The sequence below is a fragment of the Biomphalaria glabrata genome, chromosome 2, assembly GCF_947242115.1.
Source record: "Biomphalaria glabrata chromosome 2, xgBioGlab47.1, whole genome shotgun sequence".
Taxonomy (NCBI): domain Eukaryota; kingdom Metazoa; phylum Mollusca; class Gastropoda; family Planorbidae; genus Biomphalaria; species Biomphalaria glabrata.
The window spans coordinates 53074040-53095177 of NC_074712.1; the positions used below are offsets into that span (position 1 = coordinate 53074040).

At 39.1% G+C, this 21138-nt stretch overlaps 1 protein-coding gene across 16 annotated transcripts in view; it reads right to left on the reverse strand.

Moving 5' to 3' along the window:
* Positions 1 to 21138, reverse strand: part of LOC106077154 (zinc finger MIZ domain-containing protein 1-like) — a 389001-nt gene that overhangs the window by 22269 nt on the left and 345594 nt on the right. The window contains exon 1 of one of the 16 annotated variants that reach the window (XM_013237928.2): positions 4534 to 5056. The exons of the other annotated variants lie outside the window; for them this stretch is intronic. Coding sequence (XP_013093382.1) covers positions 4534 to 4604 — 71 coding nt within the window. The 5' untranslated portion in view covers positions 4605 to 5056. Of the gene's footprint in view, positions 1 to 4533; positions 5057 to 21138 lie in introns of those variants that run through there. 16 annotated transcript variants of the gene reach the window in all.

The window sequence follows — 21138 nt, forward strand, 5'->3', positions numbered from 1 at the left end:
ACCACTCAGCACCAAAATAACGTATGCCTCTATTTATTAGACTGTTTATGTCTGCCAACATGCATGGTATCGATCCGTTCTATTCACAGTCTTGTTGTTTTGTTTTGAAACCGTACTGACTACATAAAGGTTAAAGGTCATAAAAGGCAGGCTTGGTAGATATGAGCAAAGTTAAAGAAATGTTCAGGCTTGAATGAAAGACATGATGTGATGTGGATAACATAAATAATCTGATGTGGAGGCGTGATGTGATGTGGATAACATAAATAATCTGATGTGGAGGCGTGATGTGGATAACATAAATAATCTGATGTGGAGGCGTGATGTGGATAACATAAATAATCTGATGTGGAGGAGTGATGTGATGTGGATAACATAAATAATCTGATGTGGAGGCGTGATGTGATGTGGATTAAATATGGTGTAGTATATAGATTAAAGACATAATAATCTGACGTGAAGACATCGTCATTAGTCAAAGGGAAAGAAAAAAGTAAACAATAGATTCTATGTCACATGATTTTCACAACTGCAAGGGTCAGTCATGAGAGGAATTATTAGTTTATCAAAGGAAATTAATCTCTACCTCATGTCCATTAATTGTCCACTCATAAACTCTATATAACAAAAGTACATTACAAAATTGATCTCCCATATACACACGATATCAACACAAACAATAACGATAATAACAAAAAGTGTCTTCGTGAGATTGTAATCCGCATCTAGCAGCCCAATGAAAATAGTTTGAGGCAAAGTTGTCAATGTGCTGTAGATTAATTAATATCAAATGAAGATTTAAAAAAAAAAGATCTTGATCTATACTCAGCTTGTGCAGATTACCGTTTAAGTTTTTAAAAAAGAATGAATAAAAAGTTCGACAACTCTATTAACTAGACCTAAAGTTTTTAATAGGACATGGTTGTGTCCCTTTACCCCAGACTACAATTTAAAATACATTGTAAGTAGTTCAATTATCAGTAGGACAACTCTCGAGTTGAGATTAGAAAACGTAATTATTGTGTATGCTGCAAAGCGTTAACTTTAGAACTATTTTTATTTGTAGCTATTGTCAGACATCGACTTGGTCCATTGTCACCATCCTAAAGTGTTAGTTGATATTAGTTTCGCTGCAGGTAATTTAAAATTAGATTCACTGAATTTCAAACTGACCCAGTGAACCAAGAGCTCTAAAATGAAGCTGAACAGAGTACGTCTTGTCCTGAGGGTCGACAATATCAATAAAAGGTACTAAAAGGATTTTGTATTTTTTTGTCTTCAAAAAATAAGATCCTATAGACGAAACAAATATTGCTAATATAAAGGTTAATAACATGACAATGGCACATCACATGCATCGCAAATATCATAGAACTTGGATAAAAAAGAAATTTTGGAGTTTTTTTTAAATATAAAAACTGTATTTGTGAAGTTATTATCAAATGGGAACAACATTAATAAGACCTATTTATTTCTATGGAATGCTACTAACTAACGTGCCTAGCTCTGGGGTAACTCACAGTGTAACACAATGATCACGAGGACCTCAACGCGAAACAAAACAAAAAAAAAAGAAGACAATTTTGGGATAAATCTGTTCAATCTGACCCACATTTACACAATTAACATAGTCAATTAAAAAAATAATAATGGAGTCAATCTTCAGGACTGGTCTTAGTTAACTTTGACTAAATGGAATCAAGATTTTTAAAAATTATATATTTAGCATGTCACAAAAAGAAATGACAATTATGTTTTTTTTTGGTATAGCGGCACGATCTAAGTCATGTCTTGTAAATGACAACTAGAATCATGATCACACCATGTCTTGTAAATGACAACTAGAATCATGATCACAATGCACATTCTCGTAGATCAGTGTCAACATTCTAGAGGGAGGGATGAAAAGTTATTAAGACCTGCAGACTAATGGATGAATGTATCTGCTCATGGCAGATCCTATTAATTAATGGCTAGCCTCTATCACCCATGTAGCTGGACATCGATATCACTCGTGTCCACTTATCACGTGGTCACTAGCTACAATGGTATCAGAAATCAGTCAATAGACGCACCAGCACCCAACTTAAAGAGGGGAGGGGGAAAAGTGGGCGCTACGTGAAGCTGCTGTGTTGACCACATGATGATCTGGGTCACAGTATGTCACTGCACAGCGTGTTGAGGGACACCAGGTGTGTAGTTCAACCCACTGCTTTCCAAAATTTAAGGTAGCACGATCTTGGTCAACCTGTGGTGTGCCAGATTTCTCCCTTCCCCCAAGGCTACAGTCAAATGTGTACAAAGCTACATTCAAATGTGTACAAGGCCACAGTCAACTGTGTACATTTTGTATGATATATGACCTACATTTAAGGCATGCAGTCATTATTTACTAGTGCTACATCCTAGTCTGCAGTTAGAACATAGCAGACGTATGAAGGCCACATCACAGACTCTGGTATCCCCATGTCCACATTACAGACTCTGGTATCCCCATGACCACATCACAGACTCTGGTATCCCCATTTCCACATCACAGACTCTGGTATCCCCATGTCCACATTACAGACTCTGGTATCCCCATGACCACATTACAGACTCTGGTATCCCCATGTCCACATCACAGACTCTGGTATCCCCATGTCCACATCACAGACTCTGGTATCTTCATGTCCACATCACAGACTCTGGTATCTTCATGTCCACATCACAGACTCTGGTATCTTCATGTCCACATCACAGACTCTGGTATCCCCATGTCCACATCAAAGACTCTGGTATCCCCATGTCCACATCACAGACTCTGGTATCCCCATTTCCACATCACAGACTCTGGTATCCCCATGTCCACATTACACACTCTGGTATCCCCATGACCACATTACAGACTCTGGTATCCCCATGTCCACATCACAGACTCTGGTATCCCCATGTCCACATCACAGACTCTGGTATCCCCATGTCCACATCACAGACTCTGGTATCTTCATGTCCACTTCACAGACTCTGGTATCTTCATGTCCACATCACAGACTCTGGTATCCCCATGTCCACATCACAGACTCTGGTATCCCCATGTCCACATCACAGACTCTGGTATCTTCATGTCCACATCACAGACTCTGGTATCTTCATGTCCACATTACAGACTCTGGTATCTTCATGTCCACATCACAGACTCTGGTATCCCCATGTCCACATCACATACTCTGGTATCTTCATGTCCACATTACAGACTCTGGTATCTTCATGTCCACATCACAGGCTCTGGTATCTTCATGTCCACATCACAGAATCTGGTATCCCCATGTCCACATTACAGACTCTGGTATCAACATGACTTGAGGGAGTCAGCCAGATAACCCACTGCCATGTTTTTAACTGTATTTCTGTCCTTGGAAGAAAATTGTGGATCATTAATTATTTGAGTAGATGTGATCTGGTAGATGTGACCTGGTGTAATGGCTGCTAAGTAGCCCCTCCCCTCCCTTTTTTTTTTCACAACTGCCAAGCAATACTCATGAGAACAGAAAGAAACATGCTAAGCATATACAGAATAACACCAAGTCTAATAAAGAGATAAGAAAACAGCAGGACGATATTGACATTTATTAACAACTGATGATTTATAAATACAATAAAACAAATAACTTGATCACTAAACAATGATTGATGAAGAACGTCTACAGAGAGCTATGTGGGACTTTTGTTTTAATTAAGTAAACTGAACAAAATAAAAATCAGTAGAGAGGCTATTCGTTAGTCTAGAATGATTAGATCTATTTCTATACTGTCCATAGGCCTAGATTTACGTTATGTTCTAATTAGGCTAACCCTAAATTGACATCGAGGCAGGGCCTGTATTATAAATAAATCCATTGTCCATGGCATACACTAGGCTGACTAGCTTGATGATGAAAGAACTGGATCTAGATTGATGTGGACAGAACTAGACTGACTAGAGATACAATAGACTCTATATAGATCTAGATCTAGATTATCTTGATTTAGCGTTGATTACACAGACTGACTATACCTAAGTTCATTAAGTGATTAGATCTAGATCTAAGACTAAGTATTCAATGAAATGATATCAAGCCTGGATCTAGATTCTAGATCTAAGACTAAGTATTCAATGATATCAAGCCTGGATCTAGATCTAGAAGAGACAACACAAATACTCCACAGGAAAACCAAACAATGTCTCAATCAATGCACAAGACTGATAAGAGAGTCCATCACACAGTAATTTACACACTCGCTAAGCCCTCATCAATCGATGCATCCAGAAAACAAGACATTAAACAGCTGACACAGATCACACACACCTCACATCCTACTGTCGACTTGTCACTTGGACAGCACGCCGACACTGTGCTGGATGTACACACAAGAGCAAAAAAAAATCAATGTCGATTAGTTTACATTTGCCATTTTCACTTTTAATACTTCTAGATTTAGGGTACACCATTAGTGTCAATATAAACATCTACATCGCTATTGTTGCCCCACTCGATGACACCCCCCCCTTACCTGTATAAAGAGAGTTGTATGGATCCAGTGAGAGATGTCTCAGTTCCCTCCATCTCACGTTCACAACACATTCACAACACAATAAATCATCCCAGTTCGTTTAGTCCAGTGTGAAATAGCAGAAATAAGGCATCGATTCAAATGCACCAACAAGAATTAATAATAAAAAAAAAAACACAGCAAAGTGCGTAGATTAAAAACAAAAATGAAAACAGCTGAATGAATCCAACTGCACGAACGAAGGTATAGAATTAAAACAGCGGCGACACAGTACACACAGATACACAGTGTTGTGAATCCTGACACGGACACTCTATAAAATGCTTGATTTCAGCTTTAGACACAAAGGCGAAGGAATCGAATTCGTAAAAGTTATAGTGCGGCGAGGGATAAAAATAAAAACCGAATCGAGCCACTTTTCAGACACTGGCTCAGCCCACAAACGAAGAGGCGAGCATTGGGTCGAGGGCGGGAGGGATGAGGAGGGAATGTTGTGGCGGTGTTTAGTATCCGTGCGTAGTTTTTTTTTCCTTCTATCTTCTCTCCGCCCTCCCTAACACCCTCCTCTCTCTACCCTCCCCGTTCTCCCCTCCTCAGAATGTGTTGTACCGTCTAACTGGCTTTATCAGCGTGCCTGGGTTTGCGTCTCAACAACCTAGTTAAGGCGAGGACAGAGGGAGGGGAGGAGGAAGAGGCGAAAGGCTAAAAAAAAAAAACGACAGAGAAGGGGGGGGGAGGTAAAGATATCGGACGGTGGACGGTGAGAAGGGCCAACAGACAGCGAGAAAAAAAAATGGAGCGGGGGGGGGGGGAGAGGAAGAACGCGAGATCTGCCCACGGCTGGTTAGTGAAGCTAGCAACAATACTGCCATCATATTGTTAAAGAAAGGAGAAAGGGCAGAGAGAGAGAGAGGGGGAGAGGCAACGGAAAACCAGAACCAATGTTTTCTTTATTTGTAGTAACGAGAAGAAAGCGGTTCATTGCTTGTTACAGATAAATACAATTCCTAACTCGCTTCAGCTAGTGGGGGGGGGGGGGGGAAGAGAGCCGCCCGCAAAAGGCGCTAATTTGGGCAAACTATCCGAGTGCTTTAACGTGTGGTAGACTCAGCCCCCAGACTTTGTCAGTTTTAGAGAGAACACGCTACAGATCAATGGTGACAATAGCAATGTGGCTTTCTTGAATATTGGAAAAAAAAAAGGGGGCGGGAAGAGGTCGTGAAGTAATTCGCAGACGATCTATTAATAAGTGTATTAGAAGAATGTAGATCACGGTATTAAAAACGGGTATGAAACATGGCTGACGGGGTGGAAAGTGACGTGATTTGTATATACAGGTTTTAATGATTTGCATTAACAACAGTGGAGGTCAACACATTGTGTACCCAGATGATGAGCTATAGTAGACTTCGGTAACTCGTCTATTTCTTTGTGTGTGTGTGTGAAAAGTAAGAAGAGGTGAACCTTTGCTTAACAAATGCACGATTCACCAGACGACTCATTGACAGTGCGCATATCAAGCAAGCGTGCCTCATTGTCACGTCTGCATACAGATTCAGCTGAGCGATGAATTACATTTTAATATACTATGCTGTCTGTAAGGGGAGAGCACAAAAGTCGCACGGAGGTCAAAAGTCTAAACAATCTCAACGGCTTAGTTGCCCCTAGATGAACTGACATTGTGCTCGTTTTTGTTTTTTTTAACAAAAACAACTATGAACCATGAACCTGTCTACATCAATGAAAGAACCTCTGTAAACAGCCATCAGTAGTTGCTATTAAATCTAGAGTTTACGCCTGTATGACCCAGTAACTTAACATTATTGCTACGCCTGTCGGTGCTTCCTGATCTTAACGGTGCAAGTGAAACCAGGGAAAAGAGAGGGGGCTTCCACAAACTGGAGGAGAACCTTCTTCAAACAGGCCGGGTCACAAGACTACTACAGGTAAATTCTTCAAATTTGGCTCCTGGGCTAAGATCCTTGTCGTTCCCGCCACACACACACGTTTTATTTCAAGCAAGGATTTCATGGAATCTGACACACTCAAGGGAAAGGGGCTGCAGTTGTTGTTTTGAAACCTATACATTGTAATTGGTATTGGTTTTTTAAGTTTAACCCAATCTCTTTTTTTCAAGTCACGCTATACTTCTAAGATGTAATTTATACCCAGAAACATTTTGAACTAAATAGTCGCAAAGTTTTTGAACCAAATAGTAGCAAAGTGTGGACAAACGGATGTTTATATTAGTAATGTCGGCTGCTTGAAGTACACGAAACTTCACATTTTGTTTCTGTTACAAGCCAATTCACTTCTTCCATCTTCCAAAAGTGGATAAAGTCAATGAGTTCCTTTCTAAAAAAAAAAATTACCGATATATTCATTGAATACGACTATAATAATTGTCACGTCAAATTGAGTTTACAAAATATCTCACTTTATCTCTTTTATTTTAAATGTTTGAATTATAAAAATACAAGTAACAGATTTCATCTTTATATATATATATATTTTTTATTTCATCGTCTGCTTTCAATAGACATGACCTATTGTCGATAATCAACAGTCCTTGTCAAATGTTATCCCACATGCACTACTAGCGCTAGGCTAATGAACGGCACAAAGCCAAACAGCGCAAATAAAACGAACATTCAAGAAAGATCGTTTAATCGAGTTTTATTAACAAGGGCCGTGGCGGACATCACGGCACACGCGCTCCTAGCAGACGGGCACAAGTTCAAGGACATCAGCCAATGTGGGGGCCTGACAAAGGAAAAACTACAAAAACTGACGCGGATTTCAATCTTTGGGAACTAGAGACTACAATGAGAAAGCAAAGCTCCAAATAAGAACTTCAACCCCCCCCCCCTTTGCGCCACCCTCCTCCGATAGTCCAATCAAACGAGGCGGACGCTTCATCACTCCATCTCCCTCGTGGCCCACTTTCTATCAACTAATTCTCTCTTTCGTTTCCACCTTTCGCCTCTACCATCAGCCCAACATCGACTCGTTCAGAGAAATCAGTCAGGCGTAGCAAAAGTCACGAAGTGAGAGAGGAGAGCGAGATAGAGAGACGAGAGACACTGAGGGCGGGTGGGGAGCGGAAAGGAGAGCAAACTAGGGTAAAGGCCGTGAATCACTCTTTCTCCTTCTCTTAAACGTTAGCAGATTGAGGCGGAACACAAAAAAAAAAAAAAAAAAAATTCACTTGTATTTTTTTCCCCTCGAGCCTGCCTCGGCGACTGATGAAACACGCGAGTGACGTCGACTGTGTTGAGAGAAGGGGTGGAGTAAGGGCTAGTGACGCAGCCAGGCCACGGGAGGAAGGAAAAGTTGGGGGACATTCCAAACCTACTATCCCGCCCTGTCAGAACAACTTTGTCATGCGACACTGTTCAATGCTTAACAGTGAATTTATTGCGCAGGTAATCCTAACGCAACGTCATTATCACACCGAACTACTATCTTTGGACCTTTTTTTTTATAAACCCAAATAAAGAAGATTTATTAAATGTTATAACAACATTACCAGTAGATAATCTTAACATAAACACACACACAAACATATACTATGGTCACAAGCGAATCTAAATCTGTAGACATAGTTTAATAAAGGCCAGAGCGCCAGAAGGGTTTCATTACGATAAGCCATGTGGTGAAGGGTCCTTTTATTTTGGTCTATACCTACCTATATAACATTCACAATACTAAGTATGAACAGAATGTACTCAAGTCATTTAGATTCATGTCACTTGGAATAAATAAACTAATGAATGTTGCATTAAGAGCTTGTTATGTTGTATTAATATACATTTTTTGTATTAAGCACAAGTTATATTTGTTTTTTGTTTTAATTTAGCACATATTGTATATATAATTATTTATTAAGCACATGGTATTTTTTTTTGTATTTTGCACTTGCTATTTTTGTCCGAAGGAAGGAAGGAAGGACATATTTCTGTTGTTTTGAATTGAGCACATGTTGTTTGGATGAACCTTGTCCTGTCCGCGGGTCATTAGTCTCACTCCACACCACCTCGTCAATAGCTCTGAACCTTGGGTCAGCAGGAATGAAGGCAGCCTACACAAACGACCTCTGTCTACCTCTCCTTACCCCAGTTCTACAACGGAATGAAAGCTTAGCATTGTGCACGCGTAGTTGTCCAGATTGACCGAACAGCTCCTAGAGTCACTGACACTATGCTCACTACCGTACATCTAGTCTACCTGCATGCACGTGCAATAACCTGCTAGGCCGGAAGTGAACCTTCAATGTCAAATCTGTGATTGCTATCTTGCTGTACATCTATGATATGAATGACAAATCTGTGATTGCTATCTTGCTGTACATCTATGATGTGAATGTCAAATCTGTGATTGCTATCTTGCTGTACATCTATGATGTGAATGACAAATCTTTGATTGCTATCTTGCTGTACATCTATGATGTGAATGACAAATCTTTGATTGTTATCTTGCTGTACATCTATGATGTGAATGACAAATCTTTGATTGCTATCTTGCTGTGCATCTATGATGTGAATGACAAGTCTTTGATTGCTATCTTGCTGTACATCTATAATGTGAATGACAAATCTCTGATTGCTATCTTGCTGTACATCTATGATATGAATGACAAATCTGTGATTGCTATCTTGCTGTACATCTATGATGTGAATGTCAAATCTGTGATTGCTATCTTGCTGTACATCTATGATGTGAATGACAAATCTTTGATTGCTATCTTGCTGTACATCTATGATGTGAATGACAAATCTTTGAATGTTATCTTGCTGTACATCTATGATGTGAATGACAAATCTTTGATTGCTATCTTGCTGTGCATCTATGATGTGAATGACAAGTCTTTGATTGCTATCTTGCTGTACATCTATGATGTGAATGACAAATCTCTGATTGCTATATTGCTGTACATCTATGATGTGAATGACAAATTCAGTCTGAATACCAATGCCTCTTTTCTAGATTGATGTATTATCCTTGCCTCATCCTACTCTTGAAAACAACTCATTTTTTTTTAAAACAAAGCTGACATCAACTCACTCTGTCTGGTCAATAGTACACGTGATGTCTCACACACCCAATCTTGAAATCAAGCTGAAATTTGGCACAATTATTTCTTTTATCTGACAACACAAGAATTAATGAAACGAAATTAACCAATTAGTAAATAAACTATCGGTATTTATTTTGTTTGGACTCTAGAACAAGGGAATGACATAGTATTTGACTGAAGTGGTGGTATAGGCTGAATTAGTCCCTTGTATAGGCCACCGCTCTGAATGGAAACAAACAATAAATAAAGCTGAATGCTTGAAATAGTGCTAAGCTAAAACAATTTGTAAAAATATTACAAGTGGCAGAGATGTAATGTGGTTGGTCTAGATTTATTACAAATGTAATGACATGTCTGAGCCAAACTAATGTTTACAATTATACTTCGTAGAACCTTTTTTATGTTTTATTTTGATGTTTTTCATCTTGACATCTATTGTGTTGACATCTATTAAGCCGACATTTGTTATTTTCAAAAGTATCGGGTTATTGTCATCTGTTACGTTTGGCCTAACGAGCAGGAGGTCATGTGAATCAGATGACCTTCACATCATCTGGCCCATAGACTGAAAGGTCCGAAAGGGATACTTTCCTTTTTTATCTGGTTATTGATTTTAAAATTATACGTACGTTGTATAACGCGCTAAAGGGTCCAGCGGATTTCACCACAGGCTTAGTGATAGAGGGCACTGGTTTAAATCCCATTTTGACCAATTTATGGCAAGTACGTTGTTTTTCGAAGAGTCAATACTCAGCTACAGCATTTGAAACGATTTTAACAATCTATTATCCCCCCCCCCCTTTTTTTTTACGAGGTGTTTATCTGCAACAGCTTGATTGAATAGACATTAGATCCAAGTTGCTCAGCCTCTCTACAACAAAACAAACATTCACGTCCTAAGCTTCAATTCGCTGCGGGATTTTTAAAAACTTTTTTTTTTAACGACGTGGAAGTTGTGGCAATGTTTGTACTGAATGTCTCTCTTGTACAGCTTTCTTCTGTCAATAGGTCTGAGTTACTTTCCATCAAAGTTGAAATGGTACATTGGATTAGACCTGGGCCTTCTCTTCCTTCTTGTCTTTCTCCATCAATATATATATCTCTGAGACACACACACACATATACACATTCTACTTGATTCTACCATCATTCTTGGATGACGTGCTGCACAAAAGCAAGGGGAGATAAGAACACTACTTCAAAGTCTATCTTTTAACTGGGTCAATAAATAAACAAACACACAAGTTTCTTACAAATTAGCATCACCAATCACGTGACTCAAGTACTCATTAAAAAGATAGTAACAACGAATCTCAAGCGTGTGTCTCGGGGAGGCCACATTTAAGACATCCTTCAGTGAACGTGATTATCAAGCGTAGATTCAAATGTCAGAATAGTGGACAGTTGACCAGTAATGACATTCGTTTTAAAAAATCAGTGGTTTGAAAATCAAAATTTAAATAATACTTCTAAAGTGTTATTTGTTTATAATGACATCAATGTACCAGAAAACAAGACATCTGAATCGACCTTTGAACTACATTATTTGCATGCTTATCAAAGAGAGAAAGGGGGGGGGGCTTTGAACAAAAACAAAAAACGACCTGAACTACTGAACAGACCAAAAGTTCAAAGACTTCCAATTTAGTCGCGATGAGAAATTCCTTGAAAATTAATTACTGCGATGTCTCCGCACTGGGCGTCTCTTGATTACTAGCGTATCGGTTGCGCCCTATAAATTGCGCGGCGGCATACACTACGCACTACGTCACCTAGAGTGTATTGGGTTTCCATTGCTACTAGTTCAGTGAGTCACTGCAAGTAATGTAAGTCTGTATCTGAGGATATCTGACAGACAGGGACACAATAGAAGCGAACACCCGGAAACAGTCAAATTGTGGGAGGGTAAGCGTACAATCGTTGTATTTAACACCTGTGTACGGACCAGTCAAGTGTACAATGACAAAACATTTTTGCGTAAAGACAAGTAAAGTGAACAAGTATATATATCTGTAACTAGTTAGTTAGGGTGGAATTAATTCCTAAGGAAATCCAAATCATCCTATTGTCCCTGGTAGGTTACGTTGACATTGTCCCGTTTTCGTTTTGCGTGACACTATATTTAACTCATCCACTTGCAAAATAAAACTTGAAAATTAATTATGGTCCCAAAACTGAACTAGAATATATGTAATGAACAATGCTTTGAAGTGACCTCACCATTCTTACATTTGTATTTTTGGCTGCTATCTTAAAATTTGGAGGAATTCAATCAAAAGTAAAGCCTCCACCCCCCCCCCCCAAAACAAACAAAAATGAACACGAATTGAATTGGGGCAAGACAATGTTCAACTCTTCTACTTTGTATTTCTAGAGTGAAACGAGCAGGTTTGTTCCTTGAAATCTGTTCAAAGTATTTGTGAATGTCAATAAGATTCACTGTTTTGTAGACTACAATTTGACCTTTGAACCAAACATGCAGTTTATTTTAGAACATTTCAACTGTGAAAGGAAAGAACTGCCCTACTTGACCTTTGACATTGACATTCATTAGAACACAGAAACAGAAATGAACGGCGCCGTTACTTGCTCTACTCAGGAACAGAAGATTATAATTACCACTCAGATATTTTTTTATTTTTCAAAACTAAAACGTCATACAGGGGGTTCAAAAGTTTCGTTTGCTTTTGGTTTCAAAAAGAATTTGGCTTTCTCCCTTTGAAAAACGTTGGTCCCTTTTAAATTGTAGAACCTTGTTTCTAGATTATTCATTGAGAATAAATTGTATCTTTTATATATTTATACAGATAGATAGATAAAAAGGATGACTGCATACAAAAGAGTATGTATTAAAAGTAATGTATCCACAGGAAAGTGTATCATAAGAAATGTGTATCTTAAGAAATGTGTATCATAAGGAACGTGTATCTTAAGAAATGTGTATCTTAAGAAATGTGCATCATAAGGAACGTGTATCTTAAGAAATGTGTATCTTAAGAAATGTGCATCATAACCATGCGCATGGTTTGAATTGAATAGTGACCTGTTCATGAAGAAGGTTGGGTTCGATTCCTTGGACTGTGTCACGAAGGATGCTATATATAGACTAGTCTAAGGGATGACCTAGCATTAGAACAGAAGAAACCAGTCAGGAAAAAAACAAATGCAGCGGCTCTCAGATTGTCAGGTTCTCAACAGGTCGAACTCACTCGTGGGCTATTTGTATTGAACGACCCAATGCTTGGAACATATTGATTATTATTTATATTTCTTTAGAGTGTCTCGTTTATCTGTCTAGGACTTGCAGGACATCGGCTTTAAATTATAAGTCATAAGTGTATTGTGATGAATGTGTTAGATGATGATAATCTGCTAGATGATAATATCACACGATAATAATGTGTCCGATGAAGATAATGTACTATATGGATGTGCCGGATAAATGTACTAGCGAATGTGTCAGATGAATATAGCTTGTTAGATGAAGATACTGTCACAGACATAAATAACGTATCAGATAGTGTGTTCGATTTGTTTATAATATAAACAGAACGTCACACAATTTGTACTGTTACTTATCCTCATGCGTCTTTTGAAAGGACTACACACACACACACACATAGGGACGTTAGACGGAAAGAATTTTAAATCAGTTTGACGTCAGCAACTACGGGGGAAGAGGGAGAGAGAGAGAGAGAGAGAGAGAGAGAGAGAGAGGGGTGAGCTAGAAGGAGAGAAATCAGAAAGAAAGCAATGAAAAAAAAAAAGAATATAGAATAGACTACAAGGGCACTAATCCCCGTAACTCTATCTAAGCTTGCTATGTTGCACGCAGTTGGCCTGCCAGCACTAGCGGGGATGGGGCGGGCACACAAGTGAGTGACGAGTAGCCTAGGTGTTCCAAAGGGGAGGGGGGGGGGAGAGGAAATAGTGGAGGTGGTGTAGCTGGAGGAGCGGAGTGAGCTCGTGGAGGGAAGAGGCGCATATACCATTCTATTGCCCGTATGTTTGATATTTTAATGGTGGATAGTAGAGAGCGATATCTTAGCTTTTGTGGTTTTTTTTTGTCTTATTAATCCAAGCAATCCCACAGGCCACGAGTTCAGTCCCTTTGTTGACACTCCATCACATGCCCTCAGCCACATAAGTCTACGGCCTCCTTCAGTCACAAAGCGACAAATGGTCGTCTTACAGAAATGAGATGAATGCCCCGCAGTTGATCTTTTCAAACGAACGTCTAGTGCCAATACAGTTTGAGAACAAGCTCTGGCAGGTTGATGTTCAACTCCCTCCTCCAATGTAATCTTATATCACATCTAGATCAAACCATCAGTTCAATGTGGCTATGATGACACACATTTCAAATAGACTCATTCTTCTACTTTAAAAAATGCCGTTAATGAGAGTTGTATTAAGTCACTGGGACCAATGAAAATGAAATTCTGTGATACAGTGAGTCCTGACATGGGGACACACGCGCGCACACCTATGGAGAGAATTCATTCAAGGTGTTCTGTACGCCCTGGTTCCAGTCGAGTGAACGCGATGTCATGATGTCACTCCCCCCTCTCCCTCGTCAGATACGTAAAGCAGTGATTTACCTGGAGGAACTAGAGACAACATCGTCTGCAAAGTCAAAGATTAGAGAATGTAGAACAGCAAGTGTGTGTGTGTGTGAATGAAAAGACCTACACTTGTTTAGTTCTAACAGGACGTCTAGACGAAGAAGTCATTTACTGTGGTCATTTCTGTGTTCTTCCTAAAGTTGAACGTACAAAACACCCAATGGAACATCCATGTTTTGTTATTCTTAGCTTCAGTTACTGTTCATGTTTTGTAATTCTTAGCTTCAGTTACTGTTCATGTTAGAAAACAAAATCTATGTCTACTTAATATTAAATCAGGATCACTTTTGAAACTGACCCTAATCATGTGCTAAACAGAAAGTTGTATTTTTTAAAGTCATGTTGCCTTTGTTTTCAACTTAAAATATTTGAATTTAGTTTCTTATATTTTATTTGTTCATAACAAGTTCGTTGTCCTACAAACGTGTGGGTTATTGGCACAACGTTGTCAAAAATTGTATTGTTTATTTATAGACTGGGATGTACTTTCAATTTTCTTTAAAAAAAAAAAAAGAAAAAGAAAAATGCTTAGAAACATTTTTTTCTCAACGGAATTACCCAAAATTTTAATTTAGAATCTACAGCGTCCTTAGTAGCTGTCTGTCTGTCTTAACAAGAAGAACAATGGACCGAGAAAGATGGCATAAAGTTATTTATAATAACACACCCGAATGACTTGAAGACAGTTGCTACCCTACATAGCTCTGTCATAACTCTTAAATCACAACAGTAAAACTATACCGGTACTTTAAAAGACATTGTTTTTATTGTCTCCCTTTAGAAAGTTATATACGACATTCATATAAATGCTTTTAAAATTCCAATTAACTTTTTTTTTTTGTTTCGATCCAACATGGCAGACGTGAAGAAATAAAACACAAGGGCGCCCCCATCCCCCCACCCCATACACAACTACCTGCTCAGGTCGTCGGTAAGATGCACGCCATTGAAACTCGAGACGGAATTCATTCATTTTTCAGCAAGCTAAGGCCAGTAACCAATACAAGTAAAACTTTTTTTTCCCGATACGTGACAAATGACGGGGCAGTTTCGATACTCGGATCAATACACGATACCGGAGGTATACACACACTTTCTTTTTGTTTCGTGTAACGTCCTGTGTTCGAAATATCTAGATCTAGGTTAATGGAACACAGGATTTTTTTTTTTCTCAAATCAGTTCAACCCTCATGCAGCATTGATTTGACAAGTTTTAAAAGGGCATATTTGTTTAGTCTAAACTAGGTGTATACATTTCTTTAGCGCAGATCTGAAGTATTTGTGTACGGGTTAACAGAAGTGTAACACCAGATGCATCTGAACACACAAGAGATTATATATGTGCCCTTGTTTAGAGCTACATATAATAGCAAGGTGGCTGCCTGGTCGTGTGTATGCTCACTGGACTGTCGTGTCGATGGTCCCAGGTTCGAACTCTGCCCCCCCCTCCCCACCATCTTCCTGTCTGCGGGGAGCAAGGATGTCATAGTAGTCGATTCTTAAGGAACAGGCCAAAGAAACAAAAGAGGCAGGCAGATTGGCGCTTACACTGCAACATGTATTGAGAACTTAAGCTTGCAAACTGAAACTATTGTATTGTCTTATGCACTAGATAGAGCTAGCCAATTACGTTTTCTCAAGTCATTTTGTTGTTTCCTCAAGTCAGTCGTTCATAGTATCGTGTTCCCTATCAAAGTCTGTACGATTTGTTTTATCTCTTCGGGCGTATTTCTGTTCCAAGCGATACATTTCTGTTCTCATTGAAGGATGTCTTTCTGTTCTCATTGAAGGATGTCTTTCTGTTCTCAATGAAGGATGTCTTTCTAATCTCAATGAAGGATGTCTTTCTGTTCGCAATCAAGTATGTCTTTCTAATCTCAATGAAGGATGTCTTTCTGTTCTCATTGAAGGATGTCTTTCTGTTCTCATTGAAGGATGTCTTTCTGTTCTCATTGAAGGATGTCTTTCTGTTCTCATTGATGGATGTCTTTCTAATCTCAATGAAGGATGTCTTTCTGTTCTCAATGAAGGATGTCTTTCTAATCTCAATGAAGGATGTCTTTCTGTTCTCAATCAAGTATGTCTTTCTAATCTCAATGAAGGATGTCTTTCTGTTCTCAATCAAGTATGTCTTTCTAATCTCAATGAAGGATGTCTTTCTGTTCTCATTGAAGGATGTCTTTCTGTTCTCATTGAAGGATGTCTTTCTGTTCTCATTGATGGATGTCTTTCTAATCTCAATGAAGGATGTCTTTCTGTTCTCAATGAAGGATGTCTTTCTAATCTCAATGAAGGATGTCTTTCTGTTCTCAATCAAGTATGTCTTTCTAATCTCAATGAAGGATGTCTTTCTGTTCTCAATCAAGTATGTCTTTCTAATCTCAATGAAGGATGTCTTTCTGTTGTCAATCAAGTATGTCTTTCTGTTCTCAATGAAGGATATCTGTTTTAAATGAAGGATGACTTTCTGTTCTCAATGAAGGATATCTTTTTTTAATGAAGGATGACTTTCTGTTCTCAATGAAGGATATCTGTTTTAAATGAAGGATGACTTTCTGTTCCTAATGAAACAACATTTTGAATGATAGAAAACGGTGAACTGAATATGGCGAAAAATAAAAATGAACATCTCCGACCTGGGCCTAAACTCTCCCAAGCCCTACGTGAAGATGCATTTCAATTCTCCAAGCGAGATGCTCTCCTGGACTGCTAGGTAGATGAAAGTTAGCAGAGACAAGCAGCCACGATGAGGACTTGGCCTGCACTCAGGCTCGCTGTCATTCCTCTGCATACTGGCCGTGACCTCATTGATCAACATAAGCTGTCGGTTTATTAGCCCTACGCCACGTTCCACATGGCCCAACAAAAGGCATCATAAACAATCTATCAACATACAGCAACATTCAACTGAACAGGCAATGCACTACTTCACACAAACACACACACACACTGCTTGCTAACAAGTTTTATCGACGAAGGTGTTACTATAAATAGCCCAGCAGTAATCGGCACTTGTGAACAAGTCAAAGCCAAGCTGAAGCAATCAAAGTGTACAGAGACCTTATACAACAGACAGAATGTGTACATGCGCGAACTTTGACCCCACGACGTCTGTGCGGGGACAAGTTTCTACTTCTCGTGTGACAGCTCGTTGTTTAGCTTACTGCCTTTCTGTCAGACGCGAGCGAAGTGTGTGTATGTGTGTACATTAGTCAAACAAAATACAACTATGACACAAGATGGACAGAAAGTAGAACTAGTTCGGGGGGGGGGGGGGAGGGGGTACTTAATCTAACCGTTTTACAAGAAACAAATTAGTAGCAAGCTATTGGAGTGAAGGCGATAAGGAAGACAATACTACAAGTGTTGAGGACACCTCGAGTCACCTTTTAGAAATGTAGAACACACGGTACAGACAGTCACGACGCTTCAAAATAAAATATTGACTACTGTTTTTATATGGTACAAGTTTTGTTTGTTGTTTTTTTTTAATCATGATAACTGACAAGATGTGTTCAGTGTTATTACATGAATGTCAATGTGCTCTAGCCAGATTTAGATTGATAAGCAGTAGAAGGACTATTTAAGAACATTTAGTCAATGCAGAACAAACACATTAAAATAATCATTTCCTCCCCACCCCCGGTGAAGGTCTTTTTAATTTCCTCACTCCCTATTTTTTCACTTAAGTATAACACGCCCCCCCCCCCCGCCTCACTTGGGATCTCAAAACATTTAGCGAACACAAAAAAAAAAAAAAAAAAATGGAGGTATCAGCCGACGATGTCACACAAATAGTGCAGTCCCAGCACAGCACTAAGTCTACCTGTCCATACCGGCCGCAGCAAACATGGGCAAGCCCCACCCCTTCATCTCACACACACACGCATACAAACAGGCCCGTAGAGGACCATTTTATCTTAAGGCCCGTATTCTCTCAATGCTGAAGAGAACCCACCAAAAGATAAAAAGAAAAAAATTAGCTGCCCCCCTCCCCCTCCCCCAAATTTTTTTATTATTAATGATATTAGATTTTATAAAGTGTTGACTAGTCTATTGACTTTATAAAGTGTTCACTACATATAAACGCTGTTTCTCTTTGAAAGTCAATGTTCACACACATTAAATACAATCTATTTATATTAGTGTTCATCTTCCTGTTTGGTCACATGACATGAACTTTTCAACATCATCAGAGAAAAGAAAGTATTCAAATTCTCCAATGAGTGCAGTAAGACAAAGATTTGAAACCCCGAACCTGCAGCCTTTCTTCCCACAAACATTGCTTCCAAACGACCCAGTGTTTCATCTACTGCAGTGCTTCTCAACTCGGGTTGGTGTAGCCCTGAGGGTATTCACATTTCAACTAACGAGTTTATGTATGAATTCGTCTCGAGAAAATGGCGTGAACTCTCTTGCAGACCCAGTCTTGATACCATCAAGCTGATCGCTAACTCGCAATTAACAAAAACAGCATATCGATTCTTATCTATTCTTGCGAAAATGACTATTTTAAAAAAATGTTTTATCAGTCACAGGCGACCTTTCTGTCCAAAGTTTCAATACTAGCCAGTCAGACTTGAAAATATGGCAGAGAAATTGTAGAGAACTTCCTTCAGTCAGGCAGAAAGCTCGCAATCCTCAAGGCTGCGCGTCTCTTGTGGATAGCATTGTCCTTGCGGAATATAGACTATAAGGTCAAAATCATAAGTGACTCCCCCTGTCCAGTTGTCAGCTATAAGGTCAGTGTCATATGTGGCTTCCTCTGTTAAGTTGTCAACGATAAGGTCAGTGTCATAAGTGACCCCCCCCCTGTCTAGTATAGTCTACAGAGTCTAGGCCATGTATGGAAACATGTATGTAGAGCCTGACACCGTCAGGACATCTTCTCCTCCAAGTCATCATTGTTTGACAGAAATCCTAAATGTTCGATTAAGTTCGATTGTAAGTCTTCTGATTAAGACCATGGGCGTGGTGGCAGATGGATAAGTCTTTTGACTTCCGGACCAGGGAGATCTATAGTTCGAACTTGGGATTTTTAGGACGCCCATGAGTAAACCCAACTCCAACAGGGAAATTAGGGTGGTTGGTAGTTGTGCTGGCCATGGCACCCTTTGAAACCGTTAAATGAGCTGCCCTATGTCCACCCCCCTCTCCTTCCAACAAAGAAAAGTGCAGTAAACATGTGTCAATGTAAACTTCTAGACATTGGAATCAAAATGTATTACATATAGCAAGTCCGGAGTAGCCTCAGTGAGATGGTCAAAACTGACCACATATGTTGGTTGCTTGATGTAACTTATGAATATTGAACAACAACTACAATGACCTGGAAGTGTTTCAGATTTAAACTCTACAAATTCTCAAGTGGCTAACCTCTTATCTTTAAGTCCTCCATCCTGAGGCTGATAATTTGACTAGGGCCGCTGATAACTTGACCTACATTAGTCTTGTGTTTTTGTGTACGATTGTTACACATAGAGCTAGTAAAACACAGTCCGGAGCTCTGGTCGACTTCAAACATGGAGGGAAAAAAGAGTTCCACGAACAAATCTGCTGCTGACGTTGGAGAGGACGCACAGTAAAGTAAATCACTTCAACGTGGAAGATTGCTTTGTTACGAAGCTTATATTTACTCACTCCGTCTGTCTGTCCGTCTGTCTGGTGGATTCTTTTGCACGTTTTTTTTTTCTCTCCCACTTCCCATTCTCGGATCAAGTTGAAATTTCGCACAAATTATTCATTTTCGAAGACTAAATGAATCAATGAAAGAAAAACAGTTAGTTAATTAAGTTGTGGTAATTTAATAATTTGATTTAATATTAAAAACGGGAGATTATTATTGAAATATGGCAGCCATTGGGCGATCCTCTCCGTTCACTCAATATAAGGTTGGATTAAAAAAAAAAATTTTCCTACATCTAGAATTGCGTGCAATTTTAGATCGCTCCTTCCTGTCTTTTGATTCCACCATAACGGAGTCAATCACAATAACTAAAAAAAAAATGACTATGACTCCCACGGCAATAGATACAATCCCATAATCGTGGGTGTTATCTCTGATCCAAGCAACTCTACATTTATCATCGTGGGTGTTATCTCTGATCCAAGCATTTCTACGTTTATCATCGTGGGTGTTATCTCTGATCCAAGCATTTCTACGTTTATCATCGTGGGTGTTATCTCTGATCCAAGCAATTCTACGTTTATCATCTTGGGTGTTATCTCTGATCCAAGCATTTCTACGTTTATCATCGTGGGTGTTATCTCTGATCCAAGTATTTCTACGTTTATCATCTTGGGTGTTATCTCTGATCCAAGCATTTCTACGTTTATCATCTTGGGTGTTATCTCTGATCCAAGCATTTCTACGTTTATCATCTTGGGTGTTATCTCTGATCCAAGCAATTCTACATTTATCATCTTGGGTGTTATCTCTGATCCAAGTAATTCTACGTTTATCATCTTGGGTGTTATCTCTGATCCAAGCAATTCTACGTTTATCATCTTGGGTGTTATCTCTGATCCAAGCAATTCTACGTTTATCATCTTGGGTGTTATCTCTGATCCAAGCATTTCTACGTTTATCATCTTGGGTGTTATCTCTGATCCAAGCATTTCTACGTTTATCATCTTGGGTGTTATCTCTGATCCAAGCAATTCTACATTTATCATCTTGGGTGTTATCTCTGATCCAAGTAATTCTACGTTTATCATCTTGGGTGTTATCTCTGATCCAAGCATTTCTACGTTTATCATCGTGGGTGTTATCTCTGATCCAAGCATTTCTACGTTTATCATCCTGGGTGTTATCTCTGATCCAAGCATTTCTACGTTTATCATCTTGGGTGTTATCTCTGATCCAAGCATTTCTACGTTTATCATCTTGGGTGTTATCTCTGA